We start from the raw sequence: 26,982 nt of genomic DNA, 5'->3' as shown, positions 1-26,982 counted from the left end.
TTGTTTTGATACTGACACTCAGGACATCAAAGCAGGGAGATGATGAGTTCCAGGCGGGCCTGGGTTATATAGTGAGACCCTGTCTCAAAGGAAGTGGGCATGGTGGGGTACATGCCTGGAACCCCAGCACTTCAAGAAGCAGGTGCAGAAGAATCAAAGCGAGCTCAAGGCCCTGGCTGCACAAAGAGACCTTGTCTCTTGCAGCTCAGGAAATGACTCGGTAGGTGCCTCTCAAGTCTCAGGACCTGACCTGAGTCTGATGCCTGGCACCTGTGTAAAAAGCCAGGCGCAGCAGCCTGTGTTTGTAACCCCACTGCTGGAGAGACAGGGAGGGACCCCTGGGGCTCAGTAGCCAGGTAGCTGGAAGGGCCTGGTGAGTTCCGGGTTCACCGACAGATCCTGTCTCAAAAGAACATGGCGGGGCTGGAGAGTTGGTTCAGCCGTTGCTGTTCCTTTTGTTTGTTTGTTTGTTTTTTGAGACAGGGTTTCTCTGTGTACCTTTGGATCTCTTGCTGTCCTGAAACTCATTCTGTAGATCAGGCTGGCCTCGAACTCACAGAGATCCACCTGCCTCTGCCTCCCACGTGCTAAGGTTAAAAGTGTGCACCACCACGCCCGGCAAGCACCCGCTGTTCTTGCTATAGCAAGACTCCAGTGCCAGGGACTCTGATGTCTCTTCTGGCTTCCTTGGGCACCAGGCACGCATGTGGTGTATACATGTACATTCAGACAAAACACTCATACATATATAAAAAATAAGGTGGAGAGAGAGAGAGGAGAGAGGAGAGAGGAGAGAGAGAAGAGAGAGAGAGAACATTGTGGGTTCCATGTGCACACATACACATGCACACATGTGTGCATGCACACACAAAGAGAAGGATGGCTGGGTGGGGAAGACGAACCCAGGTATACAGGTATATGTGAGACAAACACAAAAGTATTAGGGAAATTTATTTCTGATAAGGACTGGCTAGTGCAAGCTTTGGATGGAAAGCATTTCCCGCTAGAGTTCCAGAAGGTTCCAAGCAGGCCCCAGCCCAGGTTCAGCCGCTTGGCCCCTGGAGAAAGCCCTTGGAATCTCTCAGGAACTCTGCTCGGTCCGAAGGCTGCCCATGTGGTGGGTGTGATATTGTCTCATACGAACTTGCTCCTCCGGACTGGACACAGGAGTGTTCCAGCAGCTTCGGGGGATTGGGTAAGAGAAAGTGAAAGAGAAGGGGTCAAGGAACGGCCTTAGTTCTGCTTCCACTTTGATGTGGGTTCCAGGGAGTTTAGAAGAACACCAGAGCTCTCTTCCATGAAACTGGCCCTGCTAACCCAGTTTCGAGCTCCCTTGTGCAGTGGGCTAACGCTCCAAAGACCACCGTGGGGTTTAGATAAGACCCTCTAAAGTTGTTGTTGTTGTTAGTTGGGGGTGGGGCGTGTGCGTGTCAAAGAGCACACGTGACCCAGTGAGCCGGCTCAGTGGGTGAAGGTCCTTGCTACCAAGCCTGAGAGTTTGATCCCTGGGTCCCACATGGTTGAACGAGAGAACTGACTCCAAAAAGTTGTCCCCTGACCTCCACATGTGTGTGGGGGTGCACACATGCTACACACGAAATAAATAAATCAAGGGTAACATAAAAAACAACTTTACAATCGGCTCCCTCCTCTCTGTCATTTTGTGCATTTTTACATTTGTTTGTTTTGTTTTTGTACTCCTGGCTGGTTTGGAACTTGCTATAGACCAGGCTGGCCTTGAACCCATAGAGATCTATCTGACTCTGTTTCCCAAGTGCTGGGACTAGCAGCCTGTGACACCGTATCTGGCTCTCTCTGTCCCTTTGTAAATAACTGTACTGGCAGGAAAGAAGATTTTTCTTTTGAAGACAGGGTCTCATTAGCGCAGGCTGGCCTTCAGCTCCTTATGTAACTGAGGATGGCCTTGAACTCCTGACCCTCTTGCCTCCACCTCCTAGGTGCTGAACCACAGATGGGCACCACCATGCAGTCTGTTTTAAGCAGTGCTGGGGAACCCTTTGTACATGCGACAGCAGGCACTCTGCCAGCTGAGCCACACCCCTGGCCTTGGAATAAAGAAACACTTTATGTCCCTTCCTTTGGCTATCAGACCATAAAATAATGGGTCCCAAGAAATCCCACAGGAATCCCAAGCTGGGAAGCAGAGGGTTGAAGCCTGGTGCCAGCCAGAGGGAGACTGGCAGAAGACAATGAGGGATGGGCAGTGATGGCGGGGACCTTACCGTCACCAGGATTGCTCAGCTATGCCTATGCCTTACATTCTATTTAAACCTAAACCTTATATCAAGATCTTGTCTGGATCCCAAAGATCGACTTAGCGAGTCATCGGGTCTCTTTGTTACTCTTTCCCATGTAGGTACATTGAATACATACATCTCCTTTCTCTGCCTTGGACTGCTTATTCTATCACTGTGAAGTGTGTGTGTGTGTGTGTGTGTGTGTGTGTGTGCCAGAGCACTGGATCCCTCTGGCGCTGGAGTTGCAGGTGTTTGTGAGCCATAGGCATGGATGCTGGGATCAGGTTCTCTAAGCATATTCCACACTCCTAACCACTGAGCCATCTTTCCCGCCCCTCCTTCTCATTACTCTTTAATTATCCACCCAGGATGGCTGACGGAACCCAGCTTGCTAGGGCTGCCAGCCCCTAGGCTTTGGCCCTAATAGGTTGAGTTCTACCTTCTTAGTGCCTGGCCCCACCCTAAATCCAGGGATCCTCTAAACCAGTGGTTCTCAACCTTCCTAATGCTGTGACCCTTTAATACAGTTCCTTGTGTTGTAGTGACCCCCCGACCAAAGAATTATTTTTGTTGTTCCTTCATAACTGTAATTTTGCCACTGTTATGAACCACAGTGAAAACACCTGCTATTCAGGATATCTAATATGAGACCCCTGTGACAGAGTCGTTCATCTGCAAAGGGGTCATGACCCACAGGTTGAGAACCACTGCTCTATAAGGTATCAGTAGCTCTCTCTTGATTACACTCCACTGTTGGTTCCCATGGGCCCGTGCGACACAGTTCAGTTCCTCTGCAGGATACCTCCATTCCCTGCTCTTACCTGCTGGCCAACTTTCTCCAGGAGCAATGTCCCCGGCCCACACACCTCCCGGACATCTCTGCTTCCCCTTCACAGAGAAGCCTCTCCAGGTCCCTCCAGACATTGAATGTCTTTTCTTCTGGAAACTTTTGTGCCAGCCCCCAGTTTGTGCCAGCCCCCAGTACTTCAGCTCTCTGGCTGAGATTTCAAATCCAAGGCTTTTAGTGGGCTGAGCCTGACCGCAATTCACCTTTCCACCTGCGGGGCCTCACATTTGGAGTGTTTCCTGACTACCCGCTTGCAACTCCGAAAACTGCCGCGAGGGGGCAAGCGGCGACCGCGGAGAAACCAGACCTTTGCCGGCGACAAGGGAGAAGGGCTATAGATAAATTCTCCTTGATCTTCAGGGGGAAGAACTTCATTAGACAACAGCAAGAAGACACCAAGGCTACTTCTGGGAGGCGGGACAGCACCAACCCTGTCCACTCACCTAGCGGATATGAACAGGGCGAGTAAGACCGCCAGCAAGATTGACGAGAAGATGATGATGATCACAGTACTCTTGCTTCGGGACCCTGGGGCTCCTGGGAATGTCTGGGCTTCACAGGCAAACGGTAAAAAAGTTATTTACCCCCACAAAAGAGTCATTTAGTCAGCTTCCAGACCAACCGTCCCGTGTCCACTGGGGAGGTGTGAGAATCCAACAGACTAGAGGAGGGGGTACGGGCAGAGAACTGGATAGGATAGCACGGTGCTCCCTGATTTGGGGAGACCTACTTTCCCCAGGTCCCTGATGTCCCCGGGTCTGTTAGCACCCCGTATACATTTTGAGCCACTCTCAGGTCCGCATACCTTGCTGCAGGTAGATTTCCTCAGACCACTCCGTCTCAGCCACAGGACCCTTGGCGCTCATCGCCAGAAACTTCACTCTGAACAGAAGACCAGCTTTGGTGGTGGGGACCCCTCATGGTTCTGAAACCCTCAGATCTTAATGCCAGGGATCCCGTCCTCTGGGGAGAGCAGCCTAAGGCAGGAGTCAGGTCCTGGGACTAAAGAGCACAGCCCCAGAGCCCCACAGAAGCTGTGACCTATTCAAGTTGTGTGACACTGGCAGTGGCCCTCACTGTGTGTGTGGATTAGATCTCTCCGTACCAAATATGAGAAATCAAGCATCTAGTGAGAGGAGAAAGGGACCAAGGCTAGTCTCCACCTACGAATGCCTGGTCTGGATCAGGGTCAATCCATACGCACTGTCAGGACCTCCCAAGGCATGAGGCGGTGAGTTAGAAGGATGCTATTTAAAGATGTGACCATGGTAAGGGGACACATCGTACCCATGCCAGGTAGAGTTCAACTGCCTGTAACTCTCGTTCCAGGGGCTCAGACACGTGTGGCTTCTGAGCAAACCCACACCCATGGGAACAAAACCACATGCACATAATTAAAAATAAAATATTTTTTTTTCTTTTAAGAAAGAAAGAAGGCTCAGTGTGTTTAAGAGCACTTGTTATTGCAAAGGATCCAAGTTCGATTCCCAGCATCCACATGGAGGCTCAACATCTCCTTGGGAACCGGGCACATATGTGGTACACGGACATACACGTAGACAAAACAGTCATACACATAAAATAATAAAAAATAACTCTAAAAGGGAACTATGTAAGGACCTGCCTGCGATCCCCCGGTGAGAGGGTGAGGTGTGCTGGAGAACCCGGTCAGCTTGCTCCATGCCCAGGTTCCACCCCCATCACTAACATAAATAAGAAGGGAGGGAGGAAGGAAGGGAAAATACCGGGGAACTCAGGCACTCCATTTGACTTCAATGAAACCTTCTAGTAGCTACCCTGGGCTCCTGTTTGTCACAGGCAGGGCCCCTCCCCCATCTTTGCTGCTCACCTGTAGGGGCCAGCACCTGGCAGAGGAGCGTTACAGCCCAGGGACTTCAAGGAACACTTGGTATCATTGCCAACACGGAGGATTCGGAGCTGGCTGCTAGACTGGCCACCCTGGTAGTGTACCCGGCTGGTCCTCAGTGTGAGGTAGTAGCCGTTGTGGTCAAAGCTGGCAGGGGCATATATGTCCTCTACCTTCTGCGGGGCGGCAAAGTTCTTGGTGGCTAAGGGAGGCACTGAGGGTCAGTCAAAGGGAATCGCGTGGGCAGCACCGCAAGGTCCATGCTAGCAGGCTCTGATGGTCTTTCCAAGACACAGCCCCCCAAGCACCTCCTTCCCAGCTCCCCCAACCCCCCATCCCAGCCTACTATGCCTCTCAGACCCCAGACCTGATTGCCCATTTCACAGCGAGAAAGCAAACACGTACCGTTGCTATGAGCCACCACCAGCCAGATGGGGTCTGGGTCAGAAAGGCTGACATTCTCAAACTGGCCCAGGGGCTGCTCCAGCGTGAAGGTGGACTGTGTGAGCCTTCCCAACAGGGCGGTGCTGGAGAGCTGGGGGGCATAGCCAATGCTCTCTGGGCAGAGTAGGGAAAGAAAGCAAGGGGACGCTGGGTAAATCAGTCCAGTTTCAACCTAGGCAGGGTGTATCCATCACTGAAGCCACATTCCAAAGGGAATTAAGGAACCATTATATATATATATATAACTTTATTTTATTTGCATTGGTATGAAGATGTCAAATCCCCTGAAACCGAAGTTACAGACAGTTGTGAGCTGCCTTGTGGGTGCTGAAAATTGAACCTGGGTCCCCTGGAAGAGCAGCCAGTGCTCTTAACCTCTGAGCCATCTCTCCAGCCCATTAAGGAAGACCATCATGGAAGGGACAGAGGGGGAGGAACACAAATGTCTCCTGGACTGATACCCTGACTCGGAACACAGATCTGAGTGGGACCCGAGGCTAGGTCATCCAAAGACATTACTTCAGACCACCTAGTGAGACCCGATGCTAGCGCATCCAAAGACATTATTACTTCAGACCACCTAGTGGGACCCGAGGCTAGCTCACCCAAAGACATTACTTGTTCCCTTCTCAGTTCTTTGCCATCCCCATCATCTTCCATTCTCACCGTGGTCACATGACCAACATCATCATGGTCACATGACCAACGTCTATCCTTTCAACCATCATCCCTTAAGTCCTCTTCTCAGATCCATCTAAACAGTTTTGTATGCTACAGGGACCCCCGGGGAGCACCACAGCTTTGTCCAGCTCTGCTGCTCATGGGAGAAGCCCGACCCTCCCCTCAATTCTCCTTGATCCTCCCCTGCCCACAACCAAAGCCATAGCAGGATTCCAACGCCAAGCCCCTAACACTGGACAATAAAAAAGATGAAGTGGGCTATTGTGCAAGTCTCGTATCAATTCAGGGCTGCCGAGATGGCTCAGTGGGAAAGCGGTTGCCTTGCAAGCTTGGGGACCTGAGTTCTAATCCCCAGCATACATGTATAGAGCCAAGTGTGGTGGCACACATCTGGAAGGCCAGCTGTGGTGGACACAGACAGGTCCCTGGAGACTGGCACCTGAAGTGGTCCTCTGGGCTCCACAGTGATTGTACACGGACACAGCCTTGTACACAATGTGTGTTTGATTGGAGACAGGATTCTCTGTGTAGTCCTCTCTGTCCTAGAACTCAGAGATCCACCCAACCCGATGAGCTGAGTTCTGTGCCCAGGGTCTATCAGCTGGCTCCTGAGAGTTGCCCTCTGACCTCCACACTTGTATATTAACATGCATTCCCCAACCCCCATACACACACAGACACAGACACACACACACACACACACACACACATACACAGAGCAAACAAATAATAACAAAACCCCTGTCGTACCTTGGAGGACTAGGGTATCCTGTATACAGTAGGTAGCTAATGTTTGCTTCATTTGAGGGAAGGGATATGGGGCTTTGGAGAGGAGGGTTTACTTAGGAGCTACTGGTAAAAATGTGGGCGTGAGATTCCTAAAGAGGAGAGAAGCAGTGTTCTTGCTCTTCAGCCTGGCGGTCAAGAGACAGGCGGCCATCTGCGATTGTGCAAGGTGGGCTGAATGTCTTGACACACCCAGGAGCCCAGTCCACAACCAAGGGAAGGGGTGCTGGGGTGCTGTAGGTATTCCATCCTACAGAGGGTTGAGTATGTGGGGGTACCCCGCACTCCCCAGCCTCACTCACCCAGACCTGCCCCACGCTGGACCAGCAGTAACAGCAGCATCAGCAGCAGAGACCTTCTCTCTTGGAGCCCCATGGCTGGGATGCTGTCCCTCTTCCCAGGTCCGCCTGCAGTATGGCCCCAGCTGCTCTGTCTGGGCTGGGCTGCTCTGGCTTGGAGGTGCCCCCTCCTCCCGTACAACTGGTTGGACCAGCTCAGGGGCTGACTCTGTAGGTTCTGGGGGATTCAGCTTCACTAGGCATGGGTCTGAAGAAAACAGAACAATAAAGAAGACAAGCCAGAACATCTGCACCCCACTCCAAGAGGGCCTGTGCTGGGAGGGGCCAGGGATGGAGCAGGCAGTTCTGGGCAAGGGCTGTCCCCCAAAAAACCCTGCTTACCTGTCCTGGGTCCTGGCCACTTACAGCCCCCTTGGGAGGGAGGGAGTCCCTTTATCTTCTAGACAAAGGACATAGAAGATAGGTGTCCCTTCAAGATAGGATCAAGATCACCTAAGCTGACAGACAAAACCTTGAGGTAGTCCAGCAAATGTTGACCCTAGGACTGACTCTCTCTCTCTCTCTCTCTCTCTCTCTCTCTCTCTCTCTCTCTCTCTCTCTCTCTCTCTCTCTCTCTCTTTCTCTCTCCCTGTCCCCCCTCCCTCCCTCTCTTCCATCACTTTCAGGTAGTTTCTATGCTGGCATCAAACTCAGTACATAGCCAAGGATGACCCTGAACTCCTGATCTTCCTTCGTGAATGCTGAGATTACAAGAGAGAGCAGACCACCACAGCTAGCAAACCACAGTGTGTACCCACATGGATAATGTTTTTCTATCTCTATGTGTGTGTGAGATATGTATAAGAAAGATGAGAGAGAGAGAGAGAGAGAGAGAGAGAGAGAGAGAGAGAGAGAGAGAGAGGCTGAGATGTAGCTCAGTGATAGAATTATTTCCTGGCATGTATATGACTCTGGGTTCCTTCCCCAGTATCACAAATATATGGATGTATGTGTGTGTGTGTGTGTGTGTATACATACATGCATACATACATATACACATACATATTCTCTCTCTCTCTCTCTCTCTCTCTCTCTCTCCCTCACTCTCTCTCTCTCTCTCTCTCAAACGGATGTTGAAAGCAGTCATCAGAACAAGGATCCAGATATAGTTAGTGCCTCACACTAATTCTAGCACTCAGGAGGTGGAGGCAGGAGAATCAGGAGTTCAAGGTCATCCTCAGCTACACAGCCAGCCTAAGCTACAGCACACCCCGTCTAAAAATCAGCAAAACAGGGTAGAAAGGGCACTCCTTGCAAAAGCATGTCCTTGCTCATCCTCTCTCAGGGCCCCGGAACTGGGCAGGGTCAGCCTCACAATTAATCACATCATACAGATGACTGGATGGCTCTCACAGGGAGGGCACCTCCTGTGTCCTCATGGTGCGTCAACCGTGAGTCCAGGAAGCTCTCCAGCACCCCGGCAGGCTGCCGCTTGCTCCCCTCCGTGTCTAATTCAGACAAATGGTTCATGTATTCCTCCTCATGTTCCCCTCTCCATTCCACTCCTGTCTGCGGCCCAGCCATCCTCTCTAGCCAGCATGGCAGAAACCCTTGTGTCAGCGCCTGTGGGGCAGAACAAACAAGCCCAGAACTGAAAACTTAAAGTAATAAACACTTCCCTTTTCTTTACTTTTTAAAAAGTTTACAGTATTTTTTCTCCTCCTTTCTTTTTTTAAGACTTATTTATCCATGTATTTTATAGATATGAGTACTCTGTCTTCACACACACCAAACCTGATCCCATTACAGATGGTTGTGAGCCACCATGTGTTTGCTGGGAATTGAACTCAGGACCTCTGGAAGAGCAGCCGGTGCTCTTAACCCCTGAGTCATCTCTCCAGCCCCACTTCTTTTTTCTGATTTGTGCATCTATTAGTTATCTGTCTTTGTATATGTGTATGCATAGCGTGTGTGTGTGAGCACACATTCGTGAGTGCCATGGCTCCTGTGTGGAGGTCGGAGGAAAACTTCCCAGTTCCACCTTGTTGAGGCGGGGTCTTTCTTGTGTCTGTTGCATCATACTCTAGCTGGCCTGTGAGTGCCTGGCTGAGTCTCCTGTTTCCACCGCCCATTTCAGAATAGAAATTCAGACTAGAGATTCTGACATTAAAGATGTATACCCCTGTATCCAGCCTTTTAAAAAATTTTTACGTGTGTGTGTGTGTGTGTGTGTGTGTGTGTGTGTGTGTGTGTGTACATGCACACGTACCTGCTTATACAGAGGTCCGAGGGCCACACTATGAAGCCAGTTCTCTCCTCCCACCGGGCACGATGGGGGCTGCTCAGTTCACGGCAGTGGAATATGTAGTGAGGTTGTTCACACTGTGGTGAACCAGGAAACAGAGGGAGCTCAGGGTAACCTTCGGAGATTGACACCTAGTGACCTATTTCTGTGACTAGACCCCACCACATCCACTACATTCTGAAGCAGTGCCACCAGCTGGGGACCAAGTACTCAAGGAGTGAGCCTCTGGGGACATTTCAGATTTAACGGAACATGGTAGCTGCCATTACACTGAGGGCGGGGGTCAACCTGTTCGGCTCCACCTGGTTGTGCTGGGTTTATGAGATGGCAAATAGAGTTGTCCAAAAACTGATGACTTGGAAACTTCTTGGCCATAATGGCATGGCTTCCTCCTTTCGGGGTCCTAGGAGTGTCCAGCACCAGTGAGAACTGGCATGAAGGAGTGGATCCCGGAGCCCCAGAGGGACCAAGTGGTGCCATACCAAGTCGCAAGGAATACTCTACTCCTTTTGACTTTCCTTGCTGTGTACCTTTGGGGGTGACTCATAAGGCAGGCGGCGCTCCCCACTTGCTACCTCCTCATACAAGTCAAATAGTGTTCCAAAGACTCACCCAACTCCAAGTCACCAAACAAAGACTCAGCTCCATAGCAACCGTCACACCCACAGTCTGAGGAGGTACACAGGAAGACAGTGCCTCTAAGAGTTGATCAGGCTTGCCTTATGCCCTCCGAAGAGAGAGGGCTCAGGGTTTTGTTTGGGCCCAAAGAGAAAGCAGAGAGTACTCGGTGCACCCCCCCCCCCCAAGCCCTTATGTAGTGGGAAAGGCTCCAGAACTCCTCAACCCTACCCTGGGCCTGAGTCTTTCTACTACAAGGTGGTTCAGGCCCTACCAGTTCTACTGTGTGTCTCTTAGGACAGACAGCTTGGCACACTCAAAGTCCCATGAGAGATTGCTGCACCCACCACCATAAACTAGGAAGTGCTTCCTCATCAGGCTCAGCAGTGAGACACCTCCGAGAATCCCCCAGTGAGGGGCTGGAGTGTGGCTCAGTGGTAGAGCCCCTGCCTAGAATCCTCCAGTGAGGGGTTGGGGCAAGGCTCAGTGGTAGAGCCTAGGCTCAGTGGTACAGTGCTTACCTAGCATGTGCAAGGCTCTGGGTTCCATCTCCAGTGTGGCAAATGTAATCAAAAGATATATATATTCAAAGCCAACCACAAAAAGTACTAGGCATGGTGACATAAGTCTGCAGCCTCTCCCAGGCTGAGACTGTCTTGCTGTCTTGCAGTGCACAGGAAATTCCAGACTAGCCTGAGATGCTTAGCTCCACACTAGGAAGAGGGTCTAGGGGGATGGCTCAGCAGTTAAGAGCCCTTGTTGCTCTTCCAGAGGACCCAGGTTCAGTTTCCAGCACCCATGTGATATTTCACAGATGTCTGTAACTCCAGTGGATCCAGTGCTTTCTCCTGACTGCAGGCACCAGGCATGCATGTGACACACAGACATACATGCACGTAAATCACTCATGCAAATGAAAGCAACAAATCGTTTTTTAAAAAATTAAGTTCTTTCCTTAAAACATACAAAGAAAATCACAGTTCTTTCTTTCAGTAGGGGAGGTTTCAATGACATATATCACACGGTGTCTTCAAAACTTTTTGTTATAGCTGGATGGTGGTGGTGGTGTACACCTTCAATCCCAGCACTTGGGAATCAGAGACAAGTGAGTCTGAGTTTGAGGCCAGCCTGGTCTACAGAGGAAGTTCCAGGATAGCTAGAACTACACAGAGAAACCTTGTCTTGAAAAACCAAAAAGAAAAAAATAAAAAGTTACATTTATGTATGTGTATGTGTATGTGTTTGTGTGTGTATGCGCGCATGTGCGCACACGTTTGTGCCACAAGATACATATGGAGGTCAGGGGACAACTTGGGGGGTTTTGTTCCTTGCTTCCACCATCCCTGGGGATGGAACTCGGGTCATCAGGTTGGCTGCAAGCTCCTTTGTCAAGGGCAGAACTGCACACAAATGGCTGGGAGGTGAGGCTGGAATCTCAGGTGAGGGTCCCATGACCCTCCTCACCCCCTTCTGTGTGAGGGAAGCCAATGGTCTATAGGCTGGAAAACAGGGACAGTTGATTAGAAGAAAGATGTTGTTTTGCTATGACGATTTAGGGTAGACATTCTCAGTAGGAAAAACACAACATAAAGAAAGGGTGACGGTGTAGGCTTTTAATCCCAGCACTCAGGAGGCAGAGGCAGGCGGATCTCTGAGTTCAAAGTCAGCCTGGTCTACAGAGTGAGTTCCAGGACAGCCAGGGCTGCACAGGGAAACCCTGTCTCAACAAACAAAGAAACACTGAAATGGTGTCAGGTATGACGGCTCATACCGAGTCTGAGGCAGGAGAATTGACTCCAGTTCAAGATCGGCTTGGGCTACTGGGCTGCAGAGGGCTGGGTTATGCTCTGCAAAGCCGGACCCTGGGAACCTGCTTCCTCAGTGAAGTCCCCCCTCCCACCAATTCCACAACCCAAAACAGCCACCAGCTAGGGACTGAGTGGGGACATTTCATTTTATTTGTTTATTTATTTATTTATTTATTTATTTATTTATTTATTTATTTTTTGGGTTTTCAAGACAGGGTTTCCCTGTAGTTTCTAGAGCCTGTCCTGGAACTAGCTCTTGTAGACCAGGCTGGCCTTGAACTCAGAGATCCACCTGCCTCTGCCTCCTGAGTGCTGGGATTAAAGGCGTGTGCCACCACCGCCCGGCCAGGACATTTCATTTTTAAACCACAGCAGGCTCTGTGATGCAAAGTTTCTCTGAAGTCATGAGGCTCTCTGCATGGAAGCTTGAGCGGCTCGAAACTGGGTTGATATCAGAGGACAGAGTGGGGAGCCCGGGTCCTCAGTCACCCCAGCAGCAACTGGAAGCAGTCAGAAGGGGTGCACGTGGGAGCAGAGCAACCCACGTTCTAAGCTCATGTCTTCCTGCTTCCTCTCAAATGCTTGATTTATTTTGTTCTTTTTGTAAAACTGAGGATTGAACCCAGGGCCTCACACAAAACAGGCAGGTGCTCTACCACTGAGCCACACCCCAGCCCCTCACAGGGGATTCCAAGCAAGAGTTCCACTTCTGAGCGACTTCTCAGCCCTTCACTTGCCGATTCTTGCCAGGTGCTGTCTGTTGAACCAGGCCCTCAGCCCGAAAGATGATAGATCAAAACAAGCAGCGATTATGCCAATAAGAATCCATTGTAGCCCATCTCCAACTCTGGCCTCAACTTCCCAAGCACTGGGATTACAAGCATGAACCTTCAAACTCAGTTTTTTATTGCATCTTCCTTACCCCAAGCAGCCCCACCACATACGAAGACTTCACGTTGCCCAGATACCTGCCATAGCCTTAGGGCAGTGCAGCCTTGTCCAGGCTATCTCTCCTACCTACTTTATAGTATTTTTTCAAGATTTTTATTTAGCTTCTATTATGTGTAGGTGTCTGTGTGTTGGGGTGCGGGGAGGTATGTGCACCTGAGTTCAGGTGCCTTTGGAGGCCAGAGGCATCAGATCCTCAATGGGGCTGTAAACCACCACATGTAGGGTTGAGAATCGAACTCAGATCCTCAGCAAGAGCAATTGGTGCTGATCCATCTTTCCGGGACCCCCCACCTGACTTTCTTGGAGGGTGCTTTCCTGCCCCTTCATCCAGCTAGTTGAACACCTGGCAGGTTCAGCAGGGACACCTAACTTCCAACTCTCCTCCTTTCCGCACTCACAACCACCCCCCACCCCCCATCCCTCCACACACCCCGCTCCCCCCTCCCCACCGCACTGCCTCCAGGAAGCCCCTCCCCCACACTGGGTCAGGTGACGCCCTTGGGCTCCCACTACGGCTCTTGTTTTCCTTATCATGGCTCCCCTCCCCAGCACTGGACTCTCTAGGCTAGTTTCAGCTGTGTCTAGTGGAGGGTGCCCAGGAAAAGGTGCCAGAGATGTCTGGAGGACCAGTCCCCTCCCTGTTACTTCCAGGGGCTCTTCCACTGCCCTGTGTGCAGGGGTAGCTTAGAAACGGAGCCATAGGTGGAGTTCCAGGCGCAGGGGCTAAGGGGGCTCCATGAAACACCCCGATAAACTTGGGCTGTTTTCGTGAGGAGCACAGGGTGAGAGGGCTGGAGAGGGATAGGGAGAGCCCTGGATGATTAATGGGCATTCCTCTTGGTCCCTCATTGGAGGGAAGCCAGGCAGAAGAATGGTTGTCAGGGCAACGCATTCTTTTCTTTCTCTTGGGTCTTCTGGCCTGTGTCTCTCACAGGGAGTGGAGTTTCGGAAGGCCGAGAGTGCAGTATTGAGATGCCAAAGGGCCCTGGATATCTTTTGGGTTAAATGTTCACCTCGCAGAAACTGAAGCCAGGAAAATGGGCGGAGCTTCTTGGTGGGGCTAACACCGCAAAGGAGGCAGAGAGCGGGTGTGGCGCCTGTCTTGCTCCCAGGGCTTTTCACAGGCCTCAGAGACCTCTAGGCTGGGACAAGCAAGGAAGGATGGAGGGGAGGTGTAGGGTCAGGGATGGCGTTCGGTAGCTCTGCCTTTTCTAGCTATCCCTGACTGACCTCTGACCTCTAAACCCTCATCCACATCACATATCCACACGTCCTTCCTTTTTTCTTCCCTCCCACCTTCCCTCCTCCCTTTCTCCCTTTAAAAACTATAGCCCAGGCTGACCTAGAACTTGCAGAGATCCACCTGCCTGTGTCTCCTGAGTGCTGGGATTAAAGGCATATGCCATTACCAGCTGGCCAAAAGTATTTTTAAATTATTATATAAGTATGGGTGTTTTGCCTGCATGTATGTGTGTGTGCCCCTGTGTGCTTAGTGCCCGTGGAGGCCAGAAGAAGGATCGGATCCCTTGGAACTGGAGTTAGAGATGGCTGTGAGCACCACGTTGGTACAGGGTCCTTTGGAGCAGCCAGTTTTCTTAATCATGGAGCCATCTCTCTCTGACCCCTAAGATAGCCTCTATTGCATTTATTTATCACGTGTGTGCAAGGAGGAAGGGGGCTGTGTGCATATCACAGCACATGTATGAAGGCCAGAGGACACTTTTAAGGAGTTGGTTCTCTCTGTCTCCATGTGGGTTCTGGGGACTGGATTGGTGTCCTGGGACTCAGCAGTGAAAAGTTCTGACAGGCTGGGGCAGACATCCCTTCACCAGCAGATGCTGGAGCGAGGGAGCTTCATGAGGCATTCCCACCCTGTGTTCTAACAGCTAGGATCTGCTGACTGATGAATCATTGTACCGTCATACCCCCAGTCCTGGATGTTTGTCCTTTCTCTGATGAGCCATGAAGTTACAATGGGTGTCATGGCTCTTCCTTATATAACATCCTCAGGGATCATTAAAAAAAGGCATTTAATAAATGTTCTTGCCACTAGGGACATTAGTAAAGCCTCTGCCTAGAATCCCCCAGTGAGGGGCTGGGGTTGTGGCTCAGTGGTAGAGCACCTGCCTAGAATTAGAATCCCCCAGGGAGGGGTTGGGGTGTGGCTCAGTGGGAGAGAATTTGCCTAGCATGTGGGGGGACCCTGAATATAACCCCCTAGCACCACAATTGAGTAATGATAAAAATATAGAATTCTTCTTACTTGGTGTCATGGCTTACACTTGTAATTCTAATACTTGGGAGGTAGAGGCAGGAAAATCACAAGTTGGATGCCAGCCTGGGTTACATACCAAGACCCTGTCTCAAGAAGCAGGGACCTTTGCCGGGCGGTGGTGGCGCACGCCTTTAATCCCAGCACTCGGGAGGCAGAGGCAGGCGGATCTCTGTGAGTTCGAGACCAGCCTGGTCTACAAGAGCTAGTTCCAGGACAGGCTCCAAAGCCACAGAGAAACCCTGTCTCGAAAAACCAAAAAAAAAAAAAAAAAAAGCAGGGACCTTTAATCCCAGAATTCAGAAGGCAGTGGCATTCAGATGTCTGTGACTTCAAGGCTAGCTGGTCTACCTAGAGGGTTCCAGGTCAGCCAGGGCTATATAGTGAGACATTGTCTCAAAACAAGACATGTAAACAAACAATAACAACAACAAAAAAACCCTCTTCACAACACCATTGGCACTAGAGACCTAAAGGCTCATTCAGGGCAGGGTTGGTCCCCACAGTGCTGGGGACCCCCCTGGGGTTCCTGGGGTGTGGAATTCTGGGCAGAATGTCCTGCCAGGGTTTGAAGGGGCCAGCAGCGCCTGTTCTGGGCAGGGCCACTGGATTCTGTGATACCTCAGCTGACGGCAGGATATCTCCACTGGGTGGCTTCCCACAGTGGCCTCCGATGACCTGAGGTAGGAATCTCTCTTCAGGAAACATTAGCGATTTGCCAACACCCTTGTGCAGGTGACTGGCTATTAAACACCATTGCCACAGCTGAGCGGGAGCTGTTAGCGTTGCGGACATCCATCCCCTCCGCTGCTCTGAGAGAGCTACTGCATACCTTCGGTTTATTAGGCCTGTACCATCCCACTGTGGTGTCAAAGTTCTGACAGGGCTGGGGAAGACATCCCTGGAGAAGCAGTGAGACCGAGAACACCGGCGAGGAGCAGCTCTGCTGTGCCGTCAAGGCCAGTTTAATTTTTTTTTTTATTTTTACTTTTTTAGACAAGGTCTTACTAGGTTACTATGGCTTCCCTGAAACTTGCTATGTTAGCCAGGCTGGCCTTGAACTCACAGAGCTCCACCTGCCTCTGTCTCCTGAGTGCTGGGATTAAAGGTGTGTGCCCTCACACTTGGCTCATTTTTTTTAAAAAAAATTTATTTTGTGTATGTGCATGATGTGGGAGTCCCCTCTGTAGGCTGTGATTACCATGAATGAATAAAGGAACTGCTCTGGGCCTTTAACAGAGCTACAGGGGAACAGAGCTATGTGGGGAAAACTAAACTGAATGCTGGGAGAAAGGAGGCAGGGTCAGAGAGAAGTCATGTAGCCCCACCAGAGATAGACACTGGAACGTTTCCTGGTAAGCCACAGCCTTGTGACGACACACAGATTAATTGAGATGGGTTAAATTAATATGTAAGAGTTAGCCAATAAGAAGCTAGAGCTAGGGGCTGGAGAGATGGCTCAGAGGTTAAGAGCATTGCCTGCTCTTCCAAAGGTCCTGAGTTCAATTCCCAGCAACCACATGGTGGCTCACAACCATCTGTAATGGGGTCTGGTATCCTCTTCTGGCCTGCAGGCATACACATAGACAGAATATTGTATATATAGTAAATAAATAAATTTAAAAAAAAGAAGAAGCTAGAGCTAACGGGCCAAGTAGTGTTTTAAATAATATAGTTTCTGTGTGATTACTTTTGGAGTCTGGGCAGCTGGGAAACGAACAAGTAACGTCTTACAACATGTGCACATGTGCATGTGTGTGTATGTGTACATGTATGTGTGTGTATGTGCTTGTGGGTACCCAGAGATACCATTAGTGGACTGGATCCCCTGGAGCTGGAGTTACAGGCAGTTGTGAGCTGCTGAGGTGGGTGCTGGGGACCAAATTTAGGGCCTCTTGTAAGTGCTCTTAACTGCTGAACCATCTCGCCAGCATGCCCGCCTTTCAGGTTACTATAATTCTCCAGGAGAGGGGGTGCAGGCGATGCCCCAGGGTACATGTGGAGGCCAGGGGCCAACTATGTGGAGCTTGTTCTCTCTTTTCACCTTTATGTGGGTCCCCAGGATCAAGTTCAAGCTTGCTTCCTAGCTTTGGTGGGAAGTGTCTTTACAGGCTGAGCCGTCCTGCCTACGCTCCAAGGCCAGCAAGTCCTACAGACGTGGGTTTTACCAGTGCTGTGGTGAGCCAGTGTGCTGTGCTGTGCTGTGCTGTGGAAGCTTTGGCTGTTTTTAAGGCCCTCCATGTTCTTGCCCCTTTCCTGTGAAGGGACTAGGAAGAAGGGAAGAGCCACAGTAAACCAGCACAGGCTTAACTCCCTGCCTGCCATCTTCCTGATGGCTTAGGACGCCAGAGCAAAAGGAGGTGTTTAGTTGTCTATGAAGAAAAGCCATTGGTTTACTTTATATACTGGTATACTTTTAGAACAATATTTTTTTTTTTCTTTTTTCTTTTTTTGGTTTTTCGAGACAGGGTTTCTCTGCAGCTTTCTGTCAGAGCCTGTCCTGGAACTAGCTCTTGTAGACCAGGCTGGCCTCGAACTCACAGAGATCCGCCTGCCTCTGCCTCCCGAGTGCTGGGATTAAAGGCGTGCGCCACCACCGCCCGGCTAGAACAATATTTATTATGTGTGTACATTTGTGACATCCATACTACTACGTGTACTACGGTCCTGCAGCACCTGTACTACGTGTACTACGGTACTATACCTGCAGCATAGCCTGCACTATGGGAAAGGGATCTATAGACAAAGACACACGGACAGAGACATGGGTCATCCTTGAGTTCTCCAAGAACTTCCTCTTTATTGTGTTCCAGGGCAGCTTATACAGGGGTCCTTAACTGATAGCCATGCCCCAGCCAAACCCACCAGAAACCACTCCCCCTGCCATCAGGAACTCCTGAGGGTCTCCCGCTCAGAGCCGCTGCAAACACAGGAAAAGAAGTTGTTTACAGGAAATTCAGGGTCTGGGGGTCCACAGTCCCCAACATACATTTATGGCCACGAGTGTGCCAGTGGGTGGAGGTCAGAGGACTCAGCTTCTGAGAGGGAGTTCTCTCATTCCACACGGAGGTCCTGGTGGTGAAACTCAGGTGAACGCCATCACCCAATGAGCTGCCACCATCTCCACTGGTGTCGGGACAGTTCAGGCGGCTAGGGATGTAAAGTTCCCTCACTCATCGGCAACACCCACGTGGAACTGGAACAATGACTGAGAACAAGTCCCTGGGCTGGAGGATGGCTCCGCGGTCGAGAGCACTGGCTGCTCTTGCAGAGGACCCGGGGTTGATCCCAGCACCCACAGCAGCTCACAACCCTCTGTCACTTCAGTTCCGGGGAATCAACTCCCTCCTCTGCGGGCACCAGGCACGCATGTGGGGCACACACATACATGCAGGAATTACACTCATACACACAAAATAATTTTTTTTTTAAAAAAAATGAGGGCTGTATTATTTTCCATTGGGAAGAAAAAAAGGACATTACCAGTCAGATATCCTAAATACCTGTCACTCTAGTAATTGAGAAGAGAGCATGGTGAGTTCAAGGCCAGCGAGAGCTAACCTATGATCCTGTTCACACACACACCACACACACACACACACACACACACACACACACACATGCACGTCCCCCCAAAATCTCTATTATCTGGGAATCTGCTGAAACTCTCGCTGAGGTAATAACACCCATTTTTGGCACATAAAGGTCTCCATTTTCGTGTATGTGTGTGTGTGTGTGTGTGTGTGTGTGTGTGTAATTTTCTGTTTTTGAGGCAGAGCTTCAAACTTTGTGTAGTGAGAACGATCTTGAACCCTTGATCCTCCTCCTTCCATCTCTGGCCTCAAAAGCACAGTAATTCTGCTTCTGGGACCCAACCGCCCCTTGCAGTCGTCACCAAGTCTACTCTTCCCCGTTTTTCCCTCCATTCACGGCTTTGTAGAGAGTGCGAAGGCACACTCACGCCCCCGTGTGGCGGCAGCGGGAATCACCGCAGCCTTTGCAAAAAAGCCCCCCAGCAAGCCACAGGCTCCAGGATCACAAAGTCCGGGGACCCTTTCCCAAGTCTAGCTGATCCTTGAGCCCTGTGAGAATTTATTCTCCCCAAAAGTTAGAATCTGTTACTTATCTTGAGTTCGCGGGTGTATGGGTGGGTGGGGTGCGCACAAGTGCCACGTGTGGAGGTGTGGAGGTCAGGGTCAGAGTTGCCAGGACCGGTTGGTTCTCTCCTCCCACGCGGAAACAACTCAGGACAGGTCAGTCTCACCCGCCCTTCATCCGTGTTTTAACTGAGCAAACATCAGTGACCCATGGAAACCAGAAGAGGTACTGGGACGGGTAGAGGAGAGGTTAACTCTCTCCCATCTAGTGCAGTTTCACAAGACTGCTCCACCCTCGATGCTTCTCTGGAGCATTTGGCCGGGTGTAGCTTCTATCTACACCTCCAGGGGTCACTTGAATGCTGGGGTGCGGCAGGATGGCGGATATGACTCAGACCCAGGGGTTCACTGGCTTGCTAAAGACCTGCCACTGAGGCATTTGCCAGGAGGGAGGGTCGCCGTGGCCACTTGATCCTGAAATGTGAGTGGGTATCTCCAAAAGCACAAGCTGGTGGCGATCAAAGGGCCCATACGTGGCATGCTCCTGCCGTAGACCGGCGTGGGCAACACTCCCGCCACCGGAACATTTATTAACTTCCAAAGAGCTTAATCAAACAGGCCCAACGGATACAAGGGGTGGGGTTGGCTGGACAGTGTGGGCAGGCAAGTCAATGAGCCTCAGGCGTCGCCATCGAAGAGAACGAAGAGAACGGGAGAGCTCTGCGGGCTTGACCTGGCTGAGGCTGGAAATACTTGCTTCCCCGACCCCTGAGTGGATGGTGCAGGCAGGCGATGAAGAGGTTAACAGGAGCGCATGCGCCGGCCCTGCTGCCACGTGGCTACAGCACACGGGTGCCCCCGCGCGGTGCTAGTGGGGACCACTGGCTTTGTGCTTGAGAGCTTTTCCTTCAATGGAGTTCTGTGGTCCCAAAGAGCTCACCATGGTAACTGAAAGAGTGTGACCCTGAGGGCAATTTGAGGGCACGTCATCTCCCCAACAGTAACAAATCCCACATCTGGACAGGTGTCAGTCCGAGATTCAAAGCAAGGCAGACCCCTCCAAAGTCACAACCAGCTTTGCTGGAGGCTGTGTCTAACACTGTATGTGGCACATAGCAGGTGCGTGATAAATGATGTGGAGCGAGCGGCTGAGTGTGGGAACCATCTCTCGTGTGTAGAGCGTCTGGGACATGTAGCCGAGCTGCCATTAATAGCCATTTACACCTTTACACTGGCAAGTCCCGTCCTCAGAAAGCTCCAGGCTCTCGGGACAAGGGTGGTACTTCTGGACTAACCACCTCCTCCAGCCTTACATGAAGGAAGTTAAGCAGACCCCAACCTGACCGCGACCATCTCCAAATGTATTTACAGACAGAGGCCTACTGAGGGACAGAACCAGAAGTGGAAGATACACTAGCCAGACAGCTATGAGGGGCTGGGAAGATGCAAGACCTCCCTATAGGGCCTGTATTCCTGCTTCCTGTCCCTCAGCCCAGGCCCAAGCTGCAGAGATCAGGCTATGGGCTGAGGCTGGGAAGGGGGTCTAGGCTAGGGTCACAGCCCACCGGGAGTGTGGCAGCCTCGCTTGGAGGGATATGGTGTGTCATGTAGCGTTTTCCCATGAAGGAGCCAATCCGGAGCTGCTCGGGGGCTTCCTCGGGCCACCATAGGCTGGAGCTGCACACGACAGAAGAGAGAGGGATGGGGCAGATCACAACCCCATCCAGAGGTTGCCACACGACAGCTGCGTCCCCTTCCCCAGCATACTCATCCCTCAGCCTGTCCCCTCACCTGCCCTTCTTATTTAGCACACAAAGTGTGTAGTGTGTATGTGTATGCACATGGGTACACATGTGTGTGGTATGTGTGTGTGCACATGCATTGCCTGTGTGGAGGCCAGAGGTTGAGTTGGGTTACATTGTCTGGGGACTGGAGAGATGGCTCAGAGCTTAAGAGCACTGGCTGTTCTTCCAGAGGTCCCGGAGGCTCGCAGCCATCTATAACGAGATCTGATGCCCTCTTCTGGCCTACAGGCATACATGCAGGCAGACATACTACAGTGTGTGCCTGTGGAGGTCAGAGGACAACTTGCAGGAGTCAGTTCTCTCCTTCCACCACGTGGGAGCCAAAGACCAAACTCAGGCCATCATGCTTAGTGGAGGCAGGAGACTTTACCCACTGAGCCATCCTGACAACCTGAACCCCTTAAAGACTGGCTGGCCACAGGGTCTAGGGACCCATCTCCCCGGGTTAAGTTACAGACATGCACGGCCACATCTGGATTGTAGGCGGGGCTGGGGCTCTCTCTGAACTTGGGTCCCTGTTTGTGCAGTGAGTCCTGTCCTTACTAAACCACTTCCCGGGTCTCCCTTCCCTCTGTTTTGGAGACAGCTGGAGAGGCAGTTACCGAAAGGATAAAGCCCGGGGAAGAGCCTTGGCAGAAGGCACAGACCCCGACCCTGTCTTCGGGTGAGTTACTGTCACCCAGGCGACAGATGCAGAGTGGAAACCCCCTCCACACAGCCTGGAAGGACACCAGCCAGCTCAGGACTGCTGTATTTCCGAGAGGCTTCCCCGATCTAGGGATCAGGACAGGGAGGGGGTGCCGGGTGGATAAGGTGCCGGGGGGATAAGGTGCCGGGTGGATAAGGTGCCGGGTGGATAAGGTGCCCACAGGGTATCATCACTCACAATCGCGTAGTGGAGGCAACCAGGAAAGCCAGGAGCAAAAGGCCAGCCAGGGCAGAGAGGATGGAAGCGATAACAATCATGGAGCCGCTCCGCCGACCAGGCCACGTGTCAATGGAATCAGGGGCTTTCCCTGCACACATAGGAATCATTCAGAGACTGTCCGTCCACCCCAAGGTTGTCTGTCCCTCCCCATTCGAGTTCGGTGCACTTCAAGGCTTGGCCGAGAGTCTCCTGAGCTTGTCCAGCTCCACCAGCCTGGATCAGCCATTGTTTGCCTTCTAGAATGTTCCCTCCAGTTCCCCACCACTGCCCACAGGCAGCAGCCAGATCTCAGGACTCACCTCGTCACCATGTTGGTCCCTACCTCTGAAGGCATTGAAAGCCTTTAGATGACAGTAATCTGTCACCCCACCCTATTGCCTTGGAAGCCTGTCTCACTGGCCTCTACATGGAAGATGACGCTTCGGCCCTTCTCCCTGTATGCAGCGGAGAGGACCTGGGGCTGATGAGGCAGAGATGGGGCAGTTAAGCAAGGGTTGGTAGATGATGAGATGGAATTGGTGCTGCACATCTGTAATCTCAGCTGCCTGGAAGAACGAGGCAGGGGATCTCAAGTACAGGCCATCCTGGGCTACAGAGGCGAGTCAGAGCCAGCTTGGGCTACTCTCAGACCCTATCTTAATATAGAAAGTAAAAAGAGGGCTGGGAATATAATTCAGTGGTAGAGCCCCTGCCTAGAATCCCCCAGTGAGGGACTGGGGTGTGGCTCAGTGGTAGAGCCCCTGCCTAGAATCCCCCAGTGAGGGGGTAGGGCCACGGCTTCGTGGTACAATGCTTCCCTGGCACAGATAAGATTCAATGTCTCGTACTGGATACAAAACCAAAGTTTTGGTGCTGTTGTGATGAATTTGACCCAGGTCCCACTCTACAGCATGAGGTTCGGGCAGGGGTTGAGTCAGTCTTAGATCCCTCACCCCAACAGTACCTTGGTGGAGATAGATGAGATTGGACCACTTCGTCTCAGCCTTGGGTGGACCACTGGCATCCATCAGGAGGAACTTCACCCTGGAGACAGCAAAGCAATGGGGACAAAAGGAAGACGTGAATGTCTCAAGCTGGGCATGGTGGCAAAGGCCTGATATCCCAAGTACTACGTAGGTTGTGGAAAGAGAATCCTAAGTTCAGTGCCTGCCTAGCTACATTGCGAGACCTTGTCTCAAAAATCAAAGGTGAAAATGTGTTGTGGATTCAGCTCAGTGGTAGAGCCCCTGCCTAGAATCCCCCAGTGAGGGGCTGCGGTGTGGCTCAGTGGTAGAGCCCCTGCCTAGAATCCCCCAGTGAGGGGCTGGAGTGTGGCTCAGTGGTAGAGCCCCTGCCTAGAATCCCCCAGTGAGGGGCTGGGCTATGGCTCAGTGGTAGAGCCCCTGCCTAGAATCCCCCAGTGAGGGGCTGGGGTGTGGCTCAGTGGTAGAGCCCCTGCCTAGAATCCCCCAGTGAGGGGCTGGGCTATGGCTCAGTGGTAGAGCCCCTGCCTAGAATCTCCCATTGAGGGGCTGGAGTGTGGCTCAGTGGTAGAGCCCCTGCCTAGAATCCCCCAGTGAGGGGCTGGGCTATGGCTCAGTGGTAGAGCCCCTGCCTAGAATACACAAACTCTTAGGCTCAATACCAGTACAACAAAATGGAATTACTGATCTCTGGAGTCTATGGGAGCCACCCAAGTGAGAAGAAAGTGGGCCTCAAATTAAGAGTCCTGGCAAAGGCACAAGGGTGGGGCTGGGGTGTGGTCAGGGCCTGAACAGCCGGGAGGGGGAGGACTTGGCACGATGCTGTCTTTCATGGGTGGAAGCTCTGGGGAGAGAGCATGGTGGGCCCAGCAGAGATGGAAGGAAGCCAACACTGGGGCTGACGGGAAGGGGGGCAGGTGGAGCAGCTGTGAGAAAGACGCAATTGCCAGCATCCATGACGGAGCAGAGGGAGGTTGGACAGGCAGAGATGCCATCTCCTGAGACTACGTCCTGCATTCTGGGCTCCCATTGCTGAGTTTCCGAGGACACCTGAGATCTTTATCTCAGGATGGACACTGAAGAGAACCGTGTTTGAACTGTAGTACCACAGACCTCAGTTTCTTCATCTGCATTATGGGTTGGGAAGGCATGCATTCTGTCAGAACTGCTTATGACCAGAAATAGTGGTCTCATTCTTAAAGCCGCCTTCCCCTCATAGGACACATTTGGAAAGGACTCTTTTTCTTCCCTTTCCTTTCTTTCTTTCTTTCTTCCTTTCTTTCTTTCTTTTTTTTGAGATTGAGTCTCATGTAGCCCAAGCTAGCTTAGAATTCAATACTCAGCTGAGAATAACCTCCACTCCTGGCTTTCCTACCTTCTCACCTCGAGTGCTGGGATTACAAGCACGTACCCCCACTCCTGGTTTGGAGTGCTGGAATGGAACCCAGGACTGCATACGTGCAAAATGAACGCTAGCAACTGAGCCACACCCCCAGCCTGATGATCTTTTAACCAGGTCTTATGGAGCAGCTTGCCTCAAACTCATGTGGCTGCAGCTGGCTTTGAATTCACGATCCTCCTGCCTCTGCCTTCAGAGTGTGGGGATCACTTGAGTGTGCCACTATGATCAATGCATGGAAAGGCCATTTTGATGACCCGCTATGCAAAGACAGTAAAGTACAGCTAGCACGGGGAGGAGCTGTGACTAGCCCTGTGACTAGCCGGCATTCAGGAGAAGGCCCTGGAGGGGTGCAGTCTAAGAAGTTTCATCTCCCTTCCTGAAAACATCCAACTCCAGGCCCTGCCCTGCTCCTGATGACACACCTGTATGGCCCCTGGCTGGGGAGCGGAGCATTGCAATAGGACTTTTGGTAGCAGCCGGAGTCATTGCCGACCCGAAGCACACGGACACCTCCACTCCTGCCTGCCAGACCCTCACAGGGCAGCTGATCCAGGGACAGGGGTAGTGTCATATAGTGGCCGTCAGTCAGTAGCTGTGGTGAGGTCGGGATCATAGCAGAGGCCTGTGGGTTCTGGAAGTCCCTGGAGGCTAGAAGAAGAAGGGTCAGAGAGAGGCAAGAGCAGGGCTGTCGCCATAGCTGATACAGAAGGGCGGTGAGGTGGTTTGGTGGTAAAGGGCGCTTGCTGCCAAACCTGACGACCTCAGTTTGTTCCCCGGGACCCACGTGGTGGAAAGAGAGTACTGACACCCCCAAGCTGTCCCCCAAATTCCATGTGAACACCCCTGGACCGATACATATGTAAAACTAGAGAGCGGCCAACGGCTTCTTCTGTCCCAGGAGACGATCTGCAGAGGCATGCCTGATTTCTCCAGGTGACACGATAGGATTATCTTAAAGAAGCGGGACTATTTTAGAGAAGCGGGATTATTCTAGAGAAGCAGGATTATGTTAGAGAAGCAGGATTATCTTAGAGAGGCGAGATTATTTTAGAGAGGTGGTATTATCTTAGAGGCGGGATTATCTTAGAGAGGCGGGATTATTTTAGAGAGGCAGGATTACCTTAGAGAGGCGGGATTATTTTAGAGAGGCGGGATTATTTTAGAGAAGCGGGATTATTTTAGAGAGGCACAACTCAACATGGGGGTCAAACAACCTTTTCACAGGGGTTGCGAATCAGATCTGCATATCAGACATTTACATTCATAACAGTAGCAAAATTATAATTCTGAAATAGCAATGAAAATAATTTTATGGTTGGGGGTCACCACAGTATGAGGAACTGTATTAAAGGGTCACAGCACTAGCAAGATTGAGAAACACTGTCCTAGAGGGACCAGTGTCTCAAAGGGACAAAGCTGTGATTTAACACTCAGTTGGTAGAGTACCTGCCTAACAAACAATATATAAACCCTGGCCTCTGTCCCCAGTACCATGTGAACTGAGCAGAACTTGGATGGTGGAGAGCAAGATCAGAAGCGAGATCAGACCCTTCCGAAAGAGAGAGAGAGAGAGAGAGAGAGAGAGAGAGAGAGAGAGAGAGAGAGAGAGAGAGAGAAGGCTGTCCCTGGAGGGCTTTACCCACTGATTTTACCACACCTGGAACATAGCACATACCTAGCCAGTCTCCAGTCCTGATGTCAACATCAGAGACCAAGTCAACACTGCCATCCTTCATGTACCCCAGATAGCCCCTCTTACTCAGCCTATGCACCTTCTCCCAAGGCCCCAGGTCCTCACCACACACCATTGTTGAAAGCCACCACCAGCCAGATGGTGTCATTGGCTAAGGCATGCTCATCAAAGACGCACCGAGGCTGCTCCAGACAGAACGTGGTGGCTGTGACCTTCCCTTCCAGGTCCCAGGCTGTTATCTGCGGCTCATAGGGAATCAGGTCTGTGGCCACGGGGAACAAAGGTGAAAAGCAAGCTAGACATGGCAGTTCTGTGGGCCTCCCCTTCCCCAACCCATTCTCCCAGTTTAGGAGGTGAGATGGGTTTCAGGTACCCCAGGTCCAAGGGCATCCATTTCAGGAGTTCCACTTACCTAGACTCAGGCTTTGGGAGAGCCACATCAGCACCAGGAGGAGCAGAGGCTGAGGGTGAGGCAGCTTCCTGGTGAACCCCATGGCTGCCACAGCACTTACAAACAGAGAGGCAGGCTCAGGGGCTGGTCCTGTTACTCCCCACCTCCAATACCTCTGGCCTACAACTGCTGGTTACTTGGGCTGCCAGGAGAGCAGGAAAGACTTGAAAATATGAATTTGCCCCTTCTCACTCCCAGAGGTTCCAGCCCATCACAGGGAGGGGCTAGGTGGGCTCCTGTATGGGGCTCTACACCAGAACTACAGGAGAGGGTCCATTTAGGACTGGCCTTCACATGACCCCCAGGCTCCCCCACCCCTGAACTGACTAACTGTCTAGATTGTGGTACCACCTAATTCCCTGCTCCTAGGAGGGTGCCCCCCCTCCTCTATCTGGGCCCAGAACCACATGCCTGAGATTCCTGAACCCTGGGTGCCAGGAGCCACCCTCTGGCCATCCATCCCCACCCAGAAAGTGAGGAGCAGGGAGCAAGCCTAGGGTAGGCTGGCCCCGACTAGCCCCAAGCAGCT

The 26,982-nt window shown here is 51.6% G+C and overlaps 2 protein-coding genes across 2 annotated transcripts; both read right to left on the bottom strand.

The window, feature by feature from the left end:
• Window positions 1-1,081: 1,081 nt before the first annotated feature.
• Upk3bl2 (uroplakin 3B like 2) lies at window positions 1,082-7,258 on the bottom strand. Its single transcript, XM_038346866.1, has 6 exons — window positions 7,186-7,258; window positions 5,378-5,530; window positions 4,955-5,174; window positions 3,911-3,987; window positions 3,549-3,657; window positions 1,082-1,181 (listed from the first exon to the last, which is right to left on the bottom strand). Exons 1-6 carry the CDS (start codon window positions 7,256-7,258, stop codon window positions 1,082-1,084), a joined length of 732 nt encoding a protein of 243 aa, XP_038202794.1.
• Window positions 7,259-19,572: 12,314 nt separating this feature from the next.
• On the bottom strand, window positions 19,573-26,754 carry Upk3b (uroplakin 3B). Its single transcript, XM_038345093.1, has 6 exons — window positions 26,415-26,754; window positions 26,115-26,264; window positions 24,732-24,957; window positions 22,889-22,968; window positions 21,904-22,033; window positions 19,573-20,889 (listed from the first exon to the last, which is right to left on the bottom strand). Exons 1-6 carry the CDS (start codon window positions 26,494-26,496, stop codon window positions 20,730-20,732), a joined length of 828 nt encoding a protein of 275 aa, XP_038201021.1. The 5' UTR covers window positions 26,497-26,754; the 3' UTR covers window positions 19,573-20,729.
• Window positions 26,755-26,982: the final 228 nt, after the last annotated feature.

This window comes from Arvicola amphibius, chromosome 10 (assembly GCF_903992535.2).
Source record: "Arvicola amphibius chromosome 10, mArvAmp1.2, whole genome shotgun sequence".
NCBI classification, from domain to species: domain Eukaryota; kingdom Metazoa; phylum Chordata; class Mammalia; order Rodentia; family Cricetidae; genus Arvicola; species Arvicola amphibius.
The sequence above is the reverse complement of the archived record's forward strand: the minus strand, read 5'-3'. Positions and strand labels throughout refer to the sequence as shown.